The 17,102-nt window shown below is 52.3% G+C and overlaps 1 protein-coding gene across 2 annotated transcripts in view; it reads right to left on the bottom strand.

The window, feature by feature from the left end:
* The window catches only part of RAB11FIP3 (RAB11 family interacting protein 3), an 83,948-nt gene that overhangs the window by 16,005 nt on the left and 50,841 nt on the right, over positions 1–17,102 (bottom strand). The window contains exons 4-6 of one of the 2 annotated variants that reach the window (XM_030957880.1): positions 12,233–12,420; positions 6,203–6,376; positions 1,839–1,973 (exon numbers count right to left, since the gene is read on the bottom strand). In XM_030957880.1, coding sequence (XP_030813740.1) covers positions 1,839–1,973; positions 6,203–6,376; positions 12,233–12,420 — 497 coding nt within the window. The remainder of the gene's footprint in view (positions 1–1,838; positions 1,974–6,202; positions 6,377–12,232; positions 12,421–17,102) is intronic. The other variant, XM_030957881.1, reaches the window with a different exon arrangement.

Raw genomic sequence — 17,102 nt, 5'->3', positions numbered from 1 at the left:
GCACAAAGCACTTCATGCCAAGCTCCTGGAGGAGTCTTCCCTGCTTTCCCAGGCTGTGGGCTCAGGAAGCAGCACCCCAATGCTGGGAGCAAGCTCCCCAGTTTGTTCCAAGGATAAAACACTGTCTGTGTGCCCACAGTTCTTATGAGTGAGGCTGTTCTGGGGTGCTTTGGGCTTCATCCCAGCTGCCAGAATCCCCTGGAGAAGGTGTCTTCAGGCTTGTCCCAGATTTTGGTCCAGTTCCTGCTGCTCCAGGACTTGTCCCCTCTCTGAGGGCCTCACGTCAGTGGTGATGAGGGAAGAGCAGCAGGTCCTGCATGTCCCACACGCTGCACAGGACACTTCCCACCCACAGCACACAAAGAGGGGGCACTGCCCCTTCCACACAGGCCCTTGGAACATATTCCCAGTAAATGTGTACTTGGGAAGCCCTGAACACAGATGGAGGAATTGCACCTACTCACAGGGCAAATCAAAGCCTGTGGAATTCCCACCATGACCACGGGACAGAGAAGCTCCACAGGAAATCCCACCCATCACAGGAGGCCCTGAGGTGTTAGTTCAGCTTTGCAGGTGGATGTGGTGGAGAAAACCTGAAATGGAGTGGGGCTTCCAGGGAAAACCAGTGTTCTCCTTAATACCTGCTTAACCTGAGACCCATCACTGACCCTCAAGACCTCCAACAGCAAAAACAACTATTTAGCCAAGAAAAACAAAAGGAGAGACCTTTTTTTTTTCATTAAAAATAATGAAATTCAAGTTCCTATTTGTTTTCCAGTTCTCCTCCCATAGATCAGGAGAGCTCCCAGATCACACTGTCCCTGCAAAGGACAGACAGAGACCAAGAACATGACAAAAACCAGGTCTGAATAGCCACGACAGCCACGAGAAGAAAGATTTATCACCAATGTCACCATCCTTCCCCCAGAGGGCTGCAACCAGCTCTGAATGAACAAATCAGCAGGCAGAAATCCTTCTCCACTTGTCAGACAACACATGCAGCTGCTGCCTGGGAGACCTCCAAAACTCCATTCAAAACCTGCTGCTGTTCCTGGTGTCCATCACATCTCCCCAGCCCATGGTGACACCAGGGTGGGCAGGCTGTGGGTGAAGCCTGGTGAGACAAGACTTTACTGCTCCTTGTGGAGCAGGCTGATGCCTTCAGGTTGTTCCTGCAGCAGGAGGATGGGCTGTCCCTGCCCTTCCAGGCTGCCCTTGCACACCACTCCCAGTCTTTCCTTGGTGACAGAAATACTGTACATGGCTGTCACCCTGATTCTTTAAGATTTTCTAAGCCTTCTGATGTTGACATTCTTGTAAGAACTTTCTCACACACTTTCTGTAAATAACTTACTGGTTTGCATTCTTCTATAAAAGAAGAAAAATTTGATAGACTGTTAGTTTGTCCAGTGTCATTGGAGAGGTGGCACTTTCACCCTCCAATCCACTGGCACTTTTGGAAATCTATAAATGCTGAAGTCAGAAAATAAACTTTCCTTTTTTCACCTTGAGAACAGTGGTGTGTGTGCTCGTGTTGTTTCGTGTCCTCTAGTGACACACGGCCAGCTCGCCGCTCCCGTGGAACCCACCATGCACAGGCATGCAAAGGGCAGGGAATGCTCTCCTTGTCTGCCAGCCCCCTGCCTGCACCAAAAGCACCTCCTGCTCACCCTCCATGAGCTCCCCACCTCCTCAAGCACCTGCAGAGGCTCCTGTGGCCGGGTGAAACTCTTCCCCTCCCCACCAGCACCAGAGAGGGAAAAGCTGTGCCAGACAAGGAGAGCCTCCCCAGGCAGAACATCCTTCCCAGGCTGGGATGGCCATGCACATCCAGTTACCTATTCATTTCAAGATCATTCAGGCGAGCAGAAAGATCCTCGAGGCGGTTGATTTGTTTGTGGCACTGGCTACAGTAAAACTCAAAAGCTTCATCTGCGAGAATGCTGTGCAGTTTGGCAGCGAGGGGATTGGTGCTAGAGAGATCACAAGGGTCATGTCAACAGCACAGAAGGCACAGGGAGCAGCTGCAGCCGTGGCTTCCACAAGCTGAGGGCACCTCAAGGTAGGGCAATTTTTGGTGGGAGGTATGAAATTTGAATTAAAAACTCAGAGCAGGTTGGGTCGCCTCCCACCATGGTTTTCGAAGTCAAATTAAAGCCAATGTGGGGTTGCTGATAATAATATATAGAACATTTCTAATTTAGACTAGTTTATAACAATATGCAGCTAATTGATAATTTGTAATTGCTCAATAGAAGTTATATAGTTGATAATTAGCAACACTTCCATCACCCTCCTCCCAGAGACTCCCAGCAGCTGAGCCTGGCCCACATTTCCAAACCCCTGAGCCAATCTCAATCCCCAGGAGCCCAGGGCAGGTGAGATAAGTGCTTCCCACAAACCTACACCACTGCAAAGTTTATTTTCCAACAAGGCTTTTCCAGGCAATCTGTCTCAGGAGGCTCCTGGTTTGCCTCAGTAAGTGCAGAATGAACTTGCACACTGCAGGACTTGGTGCTGTGGGCCAGGGGATGAATCTAAGGGGGATTTACACTGGATTTTAGGAAAAGGTTTTTCCCCCAGAGGGTGCTGGGCAGTGCCCAGGCTCCCCAGGGAATGGGCACAGCCCCAAGGCTGCCAGAGCTCCAGCAGTACTTGGACAATTCTCAAGCACAGGGTGGGATTGTTGGGGTCTGTGCAGGGCCAGGAGCTGGGCTGGATGATCCTGGTGGGTCTATTCCCACTGATGATATTGTGGGATTCTATGATCCTTTGGTCAGTGTCCCATTTTTCAATGGGATGCTTTAAAAGTAGAGCAGCTGTGCTGCTGCAGCCTGCCTTAGTAAAGCACAGAGTCACATTTCACTGGAAAATTTTCACTTTTAAGCCAAGATGAAATGGACAGGTGCAGTTTAACACCTCACTCCTCCAAAGCACAGCCCAGAGGAGCCAAGCAGCAGTGCTGTGCTCCTGCAGGGAATGCCATTTGGGAAGGGCCATGGGGGTCTGTAGGACTTTCAAAGCTTGGGAAGCTGGGAGACACTTCCTCATGATTTGGGCAGGACAGAGGGGATTCTCAGCTGCAAATGGTTTGTGTTCATTTGGGGCCAGACTCCACAAATCCTTCCTGTAGGACAATGCGCTTCTGGAAGCCACGGATGTGAATCAAAGAAAGGTTAAATAGTGAAAAACCCAAGCAGTTCCATAAGAGAGACAGGTAAAGGTGTGAGCAAACACAAGCAAGATAAACCCAACAGGCATCAGGAAGGGACAGTGAATCCTGGGATACACAAACACACCAGAAACTCCTGGCTTGGGGCATCCTGAGGGTGCCCTGGCTCAGCCCTCAGCCCAGGGTCAGGCCTGGAGGCTGTGCTGTCTGTACAGTATTCCCCAGCCCACTCAGACAGGCTGGACACCAGCAAATGCCAAATTATCATCTCTTCCCATTCCTGGAAAAAAAAATTCAATTGCAAACCATTCTCCCTGCCCCTCAGGGCAGGTCTGGCCCTGGGATAACCATCTCCCAGCAGCAGACAGGTCGGTGGCTCAGGGTTTGTGCAGGGAAGAGGTGACAGCAACTGTGTGGCACCTGGGGGAAGGGATGTCCCTTTTCTGGGTGCTCTTGGGTGCATTCCCTTCCCAGGTGGTGCAGCCTGGCCCAGGTGGGAACCCAAATTCAACCAGCATTAATTAGCATGAGAAGAGAAATGTGGAGGAGAAGCCCCAGGCCAGCCTGGCAGCTCCTGGGGTGTGTGCAGATCCTCCTGGCCTCCGGCTGCCCTGGCTCCCTGCCCCTGGAGTGGGTGAGAGCTCAGCCCTGGGCTGTCCCCACCCACTCCAGGATGCTGATGGGTCCCCTCCAGCTCAGCACATTCTGTGGTTGTACAATACAGAGCCTCCCTGGGCCTGCCTCCATCTCCTGGAGCAACATTTGTCTTCCCCAGGTCCTCGGTGCTTCCTGGTGGCTGGGATGGGCTCAAGGAGCTTTTCCTTTTATTTCCCACTGAGAGCTGCAAAGAGGCTTTTCATGCTGGATGGATATGCAAGGGAAGGCTCAAGAGGAGGGATCACAAACAAGAATACAAGGACAGGGCAGGGAAGCACTGCACCCCACAGTGTTCCCTGAAGGCTCTTGGGGTTTGTGTTCATCTTCTGGAGTTGTGGCAGGAGAACTTCTAGAAATTATTCCCATTTAGAGATTCCTGGCATGGAAAGGGGCTGTGCTGATGTGGCCCTTTACAAGAGATGCTGTGCTTTGTATTCAAAATACAGCCAAAAAACCCATTCAGCCTGAACCAGGGGCAGCCTGTGTCCCCTCAGGTGTGTTTAAACACACTGGGGCTGCTCAGGCATGGAATGGTTTAGGTGGGAAAGGACATTAGAGCCCATCCCACCCCACCGCCTGCCATGGACAGGGACATTTTCCACCGTCCCAGGCTGCTCCAAGCCCTGTCCAACCTGGCCTTGGACACTTCAGGGATCCAGGGGCAGCCCCAGCTGCTCTGGGCACCCTGTGCCAGGGCCTGCCCACCCTCACAGGGAACAATTCCTAATTCCCAATATCCCATCCATCCCTGCCCTCTGGCAGTGGGAGCCATTCTCTGTGTCCTGTCCCTTCCTACCCAAAATCAGAAGAGCTGCACAGACTCAGGGAATGTTTAGGGCAGGACTTCACACACACAGCAATAATCCAAGGGGAGGCCAGGCCTGAGAGGCCTGAGGAAATCCTTCAGCTCCAACAGCCCCACATTCCTGACTCCAGAGGCTTTGCAGGGTTTATCTCCAGCCTCCCTCCCCAGCAAGCCCCAGCAGAGAGTCTCCAGCACAAACCACCACAACCTGTGTGGCCACGTGCCCAGGGAGCCCCTCCCTGCAGGGGGAAGGTGGGATAAGGTGTGGATCAGATCCAGAGACAGAGCAGAGCAGAGATGCTGCCCTGGCAGAGCAAGATTGGAACACTGGCAGCGTGGGCAAACTGGGAGCTCTGGCCTGATGTTAAAGAAAAAGTTCAAGAGATTGAAAAGCTCCTTTAGCTGGGTATTTTCTTGCCAGGAGCCTTCTGGATGAGGCTGGCAGCTCATCCTCAAGGAAAAATGAACACCAAGGGTGGGTTTTAATCAGAGTTCTTCCTGTGCCACAGCACCAGCACAGCCAGCCCCACATTCCTGCACGGAGCAAGCCAAGGACAAGCACGGATCAGAGACTGTGCAGGGTATCCCAGTGCTGGAGCATTGCTTTCCTAAAGGGAAAGGTTGGGAATTCTTTACAGCAACTCTCCCATTTGCCATTAACACCTCCAACATTGCTGCTGCACCAGCCAAAAAGAGATGAGCCCTGACCTGCTCTTCCCTGCCAGCCCTGTGCACCCAGAATTGTCCAAACTCCATGAAGGGGTTTGGGAAGCTGGAAGAAACAGGAAGACAGGGGAAAAAAAGAAGTTTTGAGAAGTTTACACGGCTGCAGAAAGGCACAGATGTGTCATTCCAAAGAGAAAGAAGCATATTTTTGTCTTTAGCACAGGTGTGTGGCTGTCAGGGAACACTCCTGCCCTGTCAGAGTTGTGCCTCCAATGCAGGAACACATTCCCAGTGTTATTTGTCATCCCAGACACTTTGTGGGCTGCAGCACTGATGGTATTCCAACTTTTACTAATTTTCTTTAGAAAGTAAGTATTGATAGGGTGTGTACCACCATACCAGCTCGTCAGCCCATCCTGCTCAGGCTGGAAAATGGACTTTTTCCTGGTTTCAGACCCTAAAGCAAGGAGGAAATGCTACAGCCTGCTTCCTGCTCTACATATCCCTAGAGAAGGAATGCTGCTGCAGCTCATGCAAATCCAACCAAACACTGCATCAAAGCCCAAAATAATAAAAGAGGAAAAAACCATTAGAGCCATCCTGCAGGATCAGGGGTAAAGCTGCAGGTGGTTTTCTCTCCTGGAAGGTTCAGTGAGGAGCCACATCCTTAACAGGAGTGGGAATGTGACACTGGAAATGCAGACAGCTCTTCCACCTCCTGCTGGGTGTCACAGGACAGGCACTGAGCAGGGAAGGGAACCACCGAGGAGGGGAATTCCTCCTCCACTTCCAAGCCCATTACCCCGTTGGATCCAGAGTCTGCCAGGCCCCCTGGCTGGCAAATCCCAAGGAAACCCCTGTCCCACAGAGCAGAGTGAAGCAGCACCAGGGCTGGGCATTACCTGGGAGAGAGGAAGGACGAGCTGCCAAAGCTGCTTTCCCCATTACACAAAGGGTCTGGGAACAGGTCGGCCTCGTTGCCCTCCCCGTAATCCTCGAAATGCTCCTCCCCGCTGATGACGGTGACAATGGAGTGGCTGAGCTCGGAGCCCAGGGCCAGCTCGTGGGGGTGGGACCTGGGGGAACAGACAGACAGATGTTAGAGAGGGGCCACAGCAGCCTTTCCACTGCATCCAGGACATCCTCCTTCTGAGTATGGGGTTTGGACTTGGCAGGGGAGTGTGAGAAGCTGCTGGAAGCTTCCCCCATGTCCAGCAGAGCTCATCTCTGGAAGTTTCCCCCATGTCCAGCAGAGCCCATCCCTGGAAGCCTCTCCCATGTCCAGAGAGCCCATCCCTGGAAGCCTCTCCCATGTCCAGAGAGCCCATCCCTGGAAGTTTCCCCCATGTCCAGCAGAGCCCATCCCTGGAAGCCTCTCCCATGTCCAGCAGAGCCCATCCCTGGAAGCCTCTCCCATGTCCAGCAGAGCCCATCCCTGGAAGCCTCTCCCATGTCCAGCAGAGCCCATCCCTGGTGGCTCCAAGGTGGACCTGCTGCTGGTTGAGGTTGGGTCCACCAGGAATGGCACCTCTGGGATTTGAGAGGGAAAACACAAAAAAGGGATGGGGCAGTGAACTGAGTGCAGAGAAGAGTGGGGTGAGGACACTGGAGAGGAACAGCTCTGCAGGGCAGGGCAGGACAGGGCCAAGAGCTGCTCCAGGCACCAGAGCTGAGATTGCCCTGAGATTCCTGGGCTGACCCTGAGATCCTGTGCCCATGGGGAGGCAGCTGTGTCCCAGCAGCCCATGGAGGGCAGGGAGGAGCAGAGATGCACCTGCAGCCCCTGCAGGAGCCCAGGCCTGGAGCAGGGGGTGCCTGAGAGGGGCTGTGAGCCCATGGGAAGCTGTGCTGGGACAGGATCCTGCAGGGACCTGCAGATCCATGGAGCCCACACTGGAGCAGGGTCCTGGTTGGATCTGTGACCATGTGAGGGACACAGGCTGTGCCTGAAGGACTGACCCCACAGCAGAGTGACACACGGGGCAGCAGTTCCTGGAGAACCCATGGGATGGACTCAGGTTGGAGAGGCTCAGGGAGAGCTGGCTCCTGTGCAAGGAACCCCACACTGGGGCAGGGGCAGGACTCTGACCCCTCTCCCTGAGCAGTGGCTGGAACAACATGTCATCAACTGACCACAACCCCCACTCCCATCTCCCTGTGCCACTGGGGGAAGGAGGGGAAACTGGGAAAGAGGGATGATAGGGGGTGAATGATCTTTTAAGGTCTGATTTTACTTCTCATTATCCTGCTCTGATTTTGTCAGTAATAAATTCAATTAATGTCCCCAATTAGAGTCTGTTTTGCCCATGATGGTATTTGATGAGTGATTTCTCCCCGTCCTTATTTCAGCTCATGAACCCTTTGTTATATTTTCTTTTCCTGTCCATCTCTGGAGGGCAGGGATGGAGCAGCTTTGGTGGGTTCCTGGTGTCCAGCCAGGGTCAACCCACCCCACCAAGTGAGTGATGTCCAAGGGAATGATGTGCCCATTTTGGCAGAGTAGGACAGGACAGAAACAGCCCAGGCACCACTAGGTAGTTTATGGTGATTGTTTACCCCAATAAACCAAGTTTTTCCACTGGCAGCTGCAATACAGGACTTGGGGACACTCAGACTTGCAGGACAGTGCCCAAGGTTGGTGACAAGCCCTTGCTTGACTAAAATACCAATTTCTGTGATTGACATGGCAGAGAAAGAGCTGGGCATGTCCCAGGCCCATCTGAAATGCTGTGAGTTCCACGGCAGCCCGTGCCAGGCTCACACTTGCTTGTTGCTGCCTAATCCTCTCAAGGCTTTAACCCCATAGCCCTGGGGGATTGGTGCTGGGAGGGGAGGGCTCAGGCAGCTGGGACAGACCCCCTGCAAGACAAAGGAGCCCCTTCCCTGCTCCTGCTGGGAAAACAGTGTGTGTGACAATGCTGGAGTGGGGAATGCTGCTCCAGGTGTTTTTAACACCAGAGCCAGAAGGCTGCAGCATGTTGAGCCTCAGTGCAACTCCTGAACACATCCAGCAGAGCTCCTGGGATGTCCCTTGCTCCTGAGGGGACAGCTCAGCACAGAGTCACTTTCCCTGGAAGATCCTTTCCATTGCATGGAGAAACAGAATCCTGGAATAGTTTGGGCTGGAAGGACCTTAAAGCTCATCCCATTCCAGCCCCTGCCCTGGGCAGGGACACCTTCCACTGTCCCAGGTGGCTCCAAGCTCTGTCCAACCTGGCCTTGGGCACTGCCAGGGTTCCAGGGGCAGCCCCAGCTGCTCTGGGCACCCTGTGCCAGGGCCTCCCCACCAAGCCAAGCCCTCTTTCCTGCCCAGGACTATGGAGGTTTTCAAATTAAGCTGGAGAAAAGGCAGGAGGGATTTGCAACAACTGAGCTGTGAAAGCAGCCACAGGGCTGTGAGCCACAGCTCACAGGAGAGGAGAGGGAGAGGGAGAGGGAGAGGGAGAGGGAGAGGGAGAGGGAGAGGGAGAGGGAGAGGGAGAGGGAGAGGGAGAAGGCTCCAGGGACACCTCAGAGCCCCTGCCAGGGCCTAAAAGGGCTCCAGGAGAGCTGGAGAGGGACTGGGGACAAGGGATGGAGGGACAGGACCCAGGGAATGGCTCCCACTGCCAGAGGGCAGGGATGGATGGGATATTGGGGTTTAACAATGCTCTGTTCTCAAAAATTCTAGCCTAAAAATCATAATGATATTGCTTTATTACAAAAAATTGATATTGGCTATGGCCTTATCTCCATGCACTGGCTAGGAGAGGGAAATGGGGTATGAGCAGATTGCTGGACTAAACCAGAAAGAAAAAAAGATTACAGATAAGCCATTTATAACAAAAAACCTGCTCCATCTGAAGGATTTGCCCTCATCCTGCTAATAAAAACATGTCAAGCCTCCAGATCTCTATTTAACCACAAATAAATCCAGCCCAGCTTGTGGGCAGCTGCACATACTCCTCCTGCCCTTGAGAAGCACCAGTATTCCACAGTGGGATCCACTGGAACCCATCCATCCCTGTGGTGAGTCAGACCTTCACCAAAAGCAGCGGAAATCACTCCAGGAATAGAAGCCAGGGGGTGGAATTGATAATTCAGAAGCAAAACCCAAGCCCAGAACTCTAAATTTGGGGTTGTGGTTTGATAAGCACTGTACAGAAGCAGATCTGATCAGGCACCTGGAAACCCTCAACCTGGGCAGTAAATTATATTTCCTATTCCCATCTCAAGGCTCAGGCAGCTTCAGGATCCAGAGTCCAACTAATCTTCACTACACAGAGCCTAAACAAGCTTTAAGCTCAAAACATTTCAGGTATGTTGAGCTCTGAGAGCTCCTGAGAAGTGATGCTGAAGCTCTGATTCAGCCCAGCACTGGGGGAACTGCACTCCCTGGCTGTCCCTGGGCACCAGAGGTGTCCTCCTGTGTGGGGTCTGATGGCACCAAAACCAGCCCTCAGCACTCCCACAGCTTCCCATTTCAAACCTTGCAAATCTATAAATCAAACTAAGTTTTTGGCTGCCTGGAATTTGCACACATTTAACAATCTGGGAAAAGGCCTCACTGGGCTTGGACAGGGCACCCAAAGGACATCTGACCTTCCCAAGCCCACAGCTGGGGTAACAGGGAATTACAGAATGGTTTGGGTTGGAAGGACCTTAAAGTCCATCCAGTGCCACCCCTGCCATGGCAGGGACAGCTCCCACTGTCCCAGGTGCTCCAAGCCCTGTCCAGCCTGGCCTTGGGCACTGCCAGGGATGCAGGGGCAGCCACAGCTGCTCTGGGCACCCTGTGCCAGGGCCTGCCCACCCTGCCAGGGAACAATTCCTAATTCCCAATATCCCATCCATCCCTGCCCTCTGGCAGTGGGAGCCATTCCCTGTGTCCTGTCCCTCCATCCCTTGTCCCCAGTCCCTCTGCAGCTCTCCTGGAGCCCCTTCAGGCCCTGGCAGGGGCTCTGAGGTGTCCCTGGAGCCTTCTCCTCTCCAGGTGAGCACCCCCAGCTCTGCCAGCCTGGCTTCAGCCCTTGGAACATCTCCATGGGCTCCTCTGGACTCTCTCCAACAAGCCCATCCTTCCTGTCCTGCTAGCCCAGCCTTGGCAAGCATGGGGAACAGCTGCTCTCCCCCATTTCCCCAGGCAGTTCTGTACCTACAGGCATGTCTCTTCCAGAGCAGTTCTGTACCTACAGGCAGGTGAATCCTCTCCCCCACTTCCCCAGGCAGTTCTGTACCTACAGGCAGGTGAATCCTCTCCCCCATTTCCCCAGGCAGTTCTGTACCTACAGGCAGGTGAATCCGAGGCAGGCTGCCTTCCCCAGCGGGCGGGAGCGCACGCAGGCTGCCATGGCCCTGCAGGGACCCCGTGCTGCTGGCAGGGAGCTCTCAGCTGATTATCTCCCAATTTAACTGTCACTGAGCTGGCCTGCTGCAGTGAGAAGAGCCCAGCTGGATAATCCCATTTCTGCTCTAATCCACAGCACCCTTTCAGCCCCAGGCCTGGTGCTGCTTGCTGCCACTCTGATGTCCCCAGATGGGATTTTGGGGTGGGAGGGAAGCTTGGAGCTCCCAAAAAGCAGTAGGAGCTGTAAGCACTCCCTGGAGCACCAACCCTGGGCCTTGTGTTCTGGGACAAACCTCATCCTGTGTGTTACAGACCTTAAACAAAGATGATTCCAGAGGTTTGGTTAGATTGGTGTTCTTGGGCCACTAACCTGGCACTGGCACAGATTTTCCAGGGAAGCTGTGGTTGCCCCAGTCCTGGACATGTCCAGGATGGGTCTTGGAGAAATCTGGTCTAGTGGAAGGTGTGCCTACCCATGGCAGAAGGTGGAATGAGATGAGCTTTAAGGTCCCTTTCAACCCAAAGCATTCTGTGATTCTGGTCCTAAAGGACTTCTTCCCTGCCTTCCTGCCTGCCAGCATCCCAGTTTCACCCCAAACCCCACTTTTCCTCCAAAAATGGGGTGGGCCCAGGAGCAGTTTTGCCAGCAGCGGTTCAGACCCAGAGAAGGAGATCTTGGCTCACGTTTCTGTGCTCCAGGCAGAGGTTTCAAACCAGTTATTACAGGAGGTGGTTGCACATCAAAGGGCACACGCATGTTTTTAGGGAAAACAAAAATAGAACGAGTTCCCCTCCTGACTGGAAAATTATATGTTGTGTTTCTGGCTTAAGTGATAGATTAAAAACTGCAAGTCTTTCAGGTGTTTGGATCACCTGAGAAGTTATTTTAGAGGTTAAAGATGCTAATGAGGGTACAGAAGATCTCCCAAGGCAAGCAACGATTAACTCAAAGAGATTGCCAGGCTGGGCTCCAAACCAGCCTACACAAACCAGCCTAATTATTCTCCTTATTCCTCCAGAAGAGCTATTTTGGTCTTGCACGTTGTTACAAACACAAAATGATGCCTCAGGTTTTAGCTTTTATATTTTTCAGACTCTGTACAGCTTTAGAGTGTGGGTCTGGGATTTGTATTAGGGGATGGTGAGCTCTCTTCACAGAGTAGGGAGACAAAACAATTCCTTCTCTAGCTGGGGACCAAGGACAAATGATCCAAATCTCAGGCCCAAGAGCACAAACAATGTGGACTGAAGAGAGAAAAACAAGAAGGATGGGACTTCATAACCTAAAGGTGTAATTGAACAATTAACTCCAATGTGCAAATGGAGCAGAACTTACAAAAGTGAGAGACCCCGTGACTGGTTGTGCATTTTGTGACCATTTTGGTTCACCTTGGGTGCAGCCCTGGCTGGGCTCTTGTGCTGCCCAAGGTGGATCCACTGAGGCCTCCTAATAAATCCCTGCTTTATTCTGTAACTCTGTCCAGTCTCTGTTCTAGGGCAGCCTGCACAAGGCATCAGAAGAACAACCCAAGTTCCAGCAAGACAAACTGGGTGTGAAACCCTGGGGCTGTGTCTCCCCCATGCCCTGTGTGGGGTTGCTCCTCACCCATGCTCCGGCTCCTCGATGGGATCCGTGAATTCCGAGTGCACGGCGGAGTCGATGGCGCTGTCGGTCTCCACCTCGTCGTGCATCTCGTGCTGCACCAGGGTGCTGGTGTCCTCATCTGTGAAGGTCTCACACTCGCTGTAGGTGCTCTCTGAGCCCATGTAGGCACTGTCAGTCACCTCATTTGCCTGCTTAAAACAAATACACAAGAAACAAAACAACAAGATCTTAAAGCTGAGCGGGTTCGTGGCAGAATTTTGGCTGTGTTGCACTTCTGAGCACAGGAATCCAACTTCTGGAATCACCCCAGGCCCAGGTGCTGCTCTGTGGGCACCACAGGGTGCACCTCAGCCTTTGCAGGGCTTGGGAAGCAGATCACAGAAATAGGGACTAAATAAGACTTGGAGAGAGGTTTTGTTGTGAGCCAGGATGGATTTGGCCAGGGCAGGTGGGATTATCCACTGCTGACTCAGCAGTTCCCATGAACTGCTGCTTTCTCCCACCCCATTCCAAGAGAACATGTTATTATTAATCTGAATTCCCTGCAAAAACCACCATTCAAAACTCCCAATTAACCCTTGGAGCACCTTTTTTTGGTCCTGTCTGGTAAAACCGTCCATCCCTCAATAGTAAATAAACTGTTTCTAAATCTTCATTACAGCTTCTGATTTGCAGGGACTCAAATCCCCACACTTCAGCTGGAGCAGCATCTCAAATCCATCACTGAGCAGGCTTTGGGAAAGCAGCAGGGTTTGTGTTTTTAAGAGACTCTGATAGAGCAAGGAGAACTGAGTTTTCCAGTTCTGCACCCCAGGCAGGTTCAGCTTCAGTTTCAGCTCCCCCACATAGGCAGGGACAATCCCTTCTGATCCTGATCTCTGGAGAACCACAGGAGCAGCAGCAGAATCCCCTAAAAGCCAAAGCTCTTGTTTCCCTCATAGTGCCAGCCCCTCTCTTAAGATTTGGGTATTTCTCCAGCATGCATCAGAGCAGATCAAGGAATTTTGGGATTGCCAGTGCTGGTGCTGAGCTCCAGCTGATCCCCTGTCACTGGAGGGGCTGGGCAGAGGGGTGGGAGCCCTCCTGCCAGGCCTCCAGGTGAAGAACTGCCCATGGAAAGCCTTCTGCTCCTCCTGAAGTTCACCTGGTGGGATCCCACGTGCTCAGCAGCAGAGCAAAACAGCAGCAGTTTGAATGTGAGCACGACTGAAGCAAAATCCTTTTTCCCTGCCAGGGCACACAGAACAGCTTTCAGGGCTTTTTCCAAGGATTTTGGAGAAAATCACATTTCTCAAAGCACTGTATTCACAAAATCATGGAGTGGTTTGGGTTGGAAGGGACTTTAAAGCCCATCTCGTTCCACTCCCTGCCTATTCCACTATCCCAGGTTGCTCCAAGCCCCACCCAGCCTGACCTTGGACACTTCCAGGGGCAAAAAGGGATAGAAAACCCTGAAGGGATGGAGAGAGAGCTGACACCAGCAATTCCCACTCCATGTGGCCACTGGGAGCAGCCAAGTGACTCAGTCCAGCCCCGCTTTGCTCTGCCAGCCCTGAGCCCACCACAGTCAGCAGGATGGACACAGCCAGGAGTTCCTCTTGGAAGCCTGACTCAGCTCCCACCTGGTTTGTGGTCATCAGCACCTCCAGGACACCTCCCTGAAGTTAAACAGAACACAAACCTGCCCAGAGCTGAAGTCAGGGGCTGCTCCAGGGAACTCTACCAGGCAGAGCCTGTGCCTGTCTTGCAGAGAGAAACAAAAGCCTCTAAAGCCCCCACCCACTTAAAAATGCATAAATCCACCAAACCCACTTACACACCTAAAGCTGGGACTTGCTTAAGTGCTTTACTGGATTTATGCTGCACTTTCTAGAAACACCATTAATGCTCCAGCAGGAGGGACAAGGGGAAGCAGAGACTTGACCTGCCTTGGCTTGGTCACAGACAGAGAGAGCCCAAGAGGTGACAGCAGCCACCCCCAGCTGCACATTCCCCTCCCTTCTGCCTGTTTGAAAAAGCTTTCATGCCAAACTGGAGAGAATTTTGCTTGCACACTACAAAATAAAGGCTGCTTTTAAAATACCAACCCCGCCTCCCTCCTCCTCACTGGAAAAGCTTACATTTAAACATAGGTGAAGTATTATAATGAGCAAATTGAAGTATTACAATAAGCACAGAGTAAAGACAACTATTGAAAGAAGCCAAAAACCCTCCAATTCACAAGTAATTTGATTAGAAACACTGCTGTGGTTACTGCTGACCCTCTCAACATGGAAGCAAACCAGGAGCAGAACAGTGCCCTTAGTCAGATGTTGGAACAAGAGGACCTTTAAGGTCCCTTCCAACCCAAACCATTCCATGATTCTATGATTTCTCTATCAAATTGTTCCAAAACACCTTATTGGAGGGAAATACATGCATGGACAGGCTGGATTTGGGAGCAAGCCTTTTGGAGTAGGAGAAGCACAAGACAGCAAATATTGTCCTTCAGCCCCACCAAAGATATGCATCAATTTATTACCTAAAAATTGAATTTTTCCTGATACCAGCCTAGATGAGGTTTCAAAAGCAAGAGAGCCCTATTAAAATTAAACCTGTGTGGACAATGAGTTAAGAAGCAGCTGAAACTGTAAACAAAGTCCTTCCCCTGAGCACAAGCGTGGAGAACTTTGCTGCACATTTCACCACAGAATCAGTAACTAAACCTCAAGAAGAGATGCCAGGAGGAGATAGGCAAACCAAGGGGGTTCAGGTATTGCCAAGTGCCTGACAGAGCCAAATCTCTGTCCCTGGGCAAGTGTGTGGGTACAGAAAGTTCTTATTTATGGCCTCAGGAGCAGCTGGTTTGTGCACTGACCCTTCAAACCCCCCTGCCACAGCTCTCCTTCAGCCAGCTTTGCCTTCTTGTGAGCAGAAAGTAAACATTTTTTCCAGCTTAAAAAAAGCCAAAGGCACACTAAAAAAACATCCATGGGCTCAGGACAGCCAGGTTGGGCTACACCCACCCCAGAGGACTTGCCAGGAACATCAGTGACACGTTCAGAGCGGGGCTGGTGTCACCAATATCAGTGCATTTTGATTTTTTTATTGAATAAAACACACCCTGAGGTGCTTCAGGCAAAGCTCAGACATTAAAACTGGGACTCAGGTACACACAGAGCTCTGAGCTGGAACAGGATCAGGGTTTGATGGAGGTACCAATCCCAAATCCAGCAGGTATTTCCCCAGAGCCACACCTGGCTGACAGGACAGGGGCCACCCAGAGGCATCTCTGCCTGCTTGGGGAAACTCCAGGGATCTGAGAGCCCAGGTGAGCTTCTAAAAGGAAATAAATGGTGAAGTCAGCACTGGGATGATGTAACATGCCCTGATCAGACAGGTGAGGTGCCTTTAGGAGCCTTCTCCAGCAGCAGCTCATCCATCCCAGGCATCTGATGACATCTGGGAGTAAAGATTACTTAATTAGATGTTGTAGAGTGCTATAAAACCATATGGATTTTAAAAAAAGCTGCTGCAGTGTGAGGAGAGGGATTCTTGGGAATCACCTGCAAGGTCCAGGCAGGGACAGAAGGTTCAGCACAAGCTCAGCCAAGGCGTTGCCTTGGAAAGGAGGGCAAAGTCTGGCTCCCAGGGAGGTTCCTTCCAGGCAGGGCTGTCCCTGGAGCTGTCCTGGCATCCCAAAGCTCTGCTGTCCTTGAACACAAACACTCGGAAGGCTGGGAGGGGGGTGAGCGACAAGGAAAAGGAAAAACAACTCTGTTTTCCCAGCAGTGTGAGCCTGTTCCTGAAGAATCCAGCCCTGACTGTGCACAGGATGCAGAGGAGATAGATCAGCTACAAAAATCCCCCTCCAAGGACACCCTGTGGCCCTGACAGCGGTGACAGTGCCAGGGAGAAGGGACACAGTTGTGCTTATAGTCCCACATGAATGCAGCTGGCCCCAGGGCAGCTCAGCCTCTGGAATGCCACTTTGGGTCCCAATATTGCCCTCTTCCCACACACCCAGGCAATGCCAGCTTGTCAGGGAAGCCAGGGAGCCTCTGCTCAGCCCTGGCTGAAGGCAGCTTGCACAGCTCAGCCCCTGGAGTTGGGGCTGTTACACTCCATCAAGGCTGGGCAAGAGAAATGTGCTGCATCTCTTTGGGCAAATTGAAAACTCACCCAGCCCAAAACCAAACCCCAAACCAACTCACAAAACACCACAGGTGGCAGGCTGTCCCCAGCACCCCGAAAACCAGCAGGCACCGTCCCTGCTGGCCCAGCTCCCCAGGGAGAGCCAGGCAGAGAGGAGTGCAAAGTTACACCACAGCCCATGGAATCACAGAATCCTAGAATGGTTTGGGTTAGAAGGGACATTTAAGTTCTGCCCAGTCCCACCTCTGCCATGGACAGGGACAATTTCCACTATCTCAGGTTACTCCAAGCCCCGTCCAACCTGGCCTTGGAGACTTGCAGGGATCCAGGGGCAGCCACAGCTTCTCTGGGCACCCTGTGCCAGGGCCTGCCCACCCTGCCAGGGAACAATTCCTTCCCAATATCCCATCTAAATCTCTCCTCTTTTAATCTAAACCATTCCCATGAAAAAAAAATCAGGTGGATCTGCCCATGTAACAAGTCAGGTGCATTCCTTGAACCTCCAGGGCTGAGCCTGGTCTCTGGAAATCCAACCCCTCCTCACTTTGTGTCAGCTCACAAAAACCCACCTGTGGAGACATCCTGTCCGGAGCCAGAGCCAGCTCCGGGAGCTGCTTCTGCGAGGCAGGAGGGAAGCAAAGTCCAGGGGAGCCGGGAGGCTTAAGGAGCGAGCTGGAGTCCCAACAGAGCGCCTTTTGTTCCCGAGCTGCCGATAAGGAGCAGAGCTCCGGCACAC

The sequence above is a fragment of the Camarhynchus parvulus genome, chromosome 14, assembly GCF_901933205.1.
Source record: "Camarhynchus parvulus chromosome 14, STF_HiC, whole genome shotgun sequence".
Classification (NCBI taxonomy): Eukaryota; Metazoa; Chordata; class Aves; order Passeriformes; family Thraupidae; genus Camarhynchus; species Camarhynchus parvulus.
This window is presented reverse-complemented; position numbering and strand designations above follow the sequence as displayed.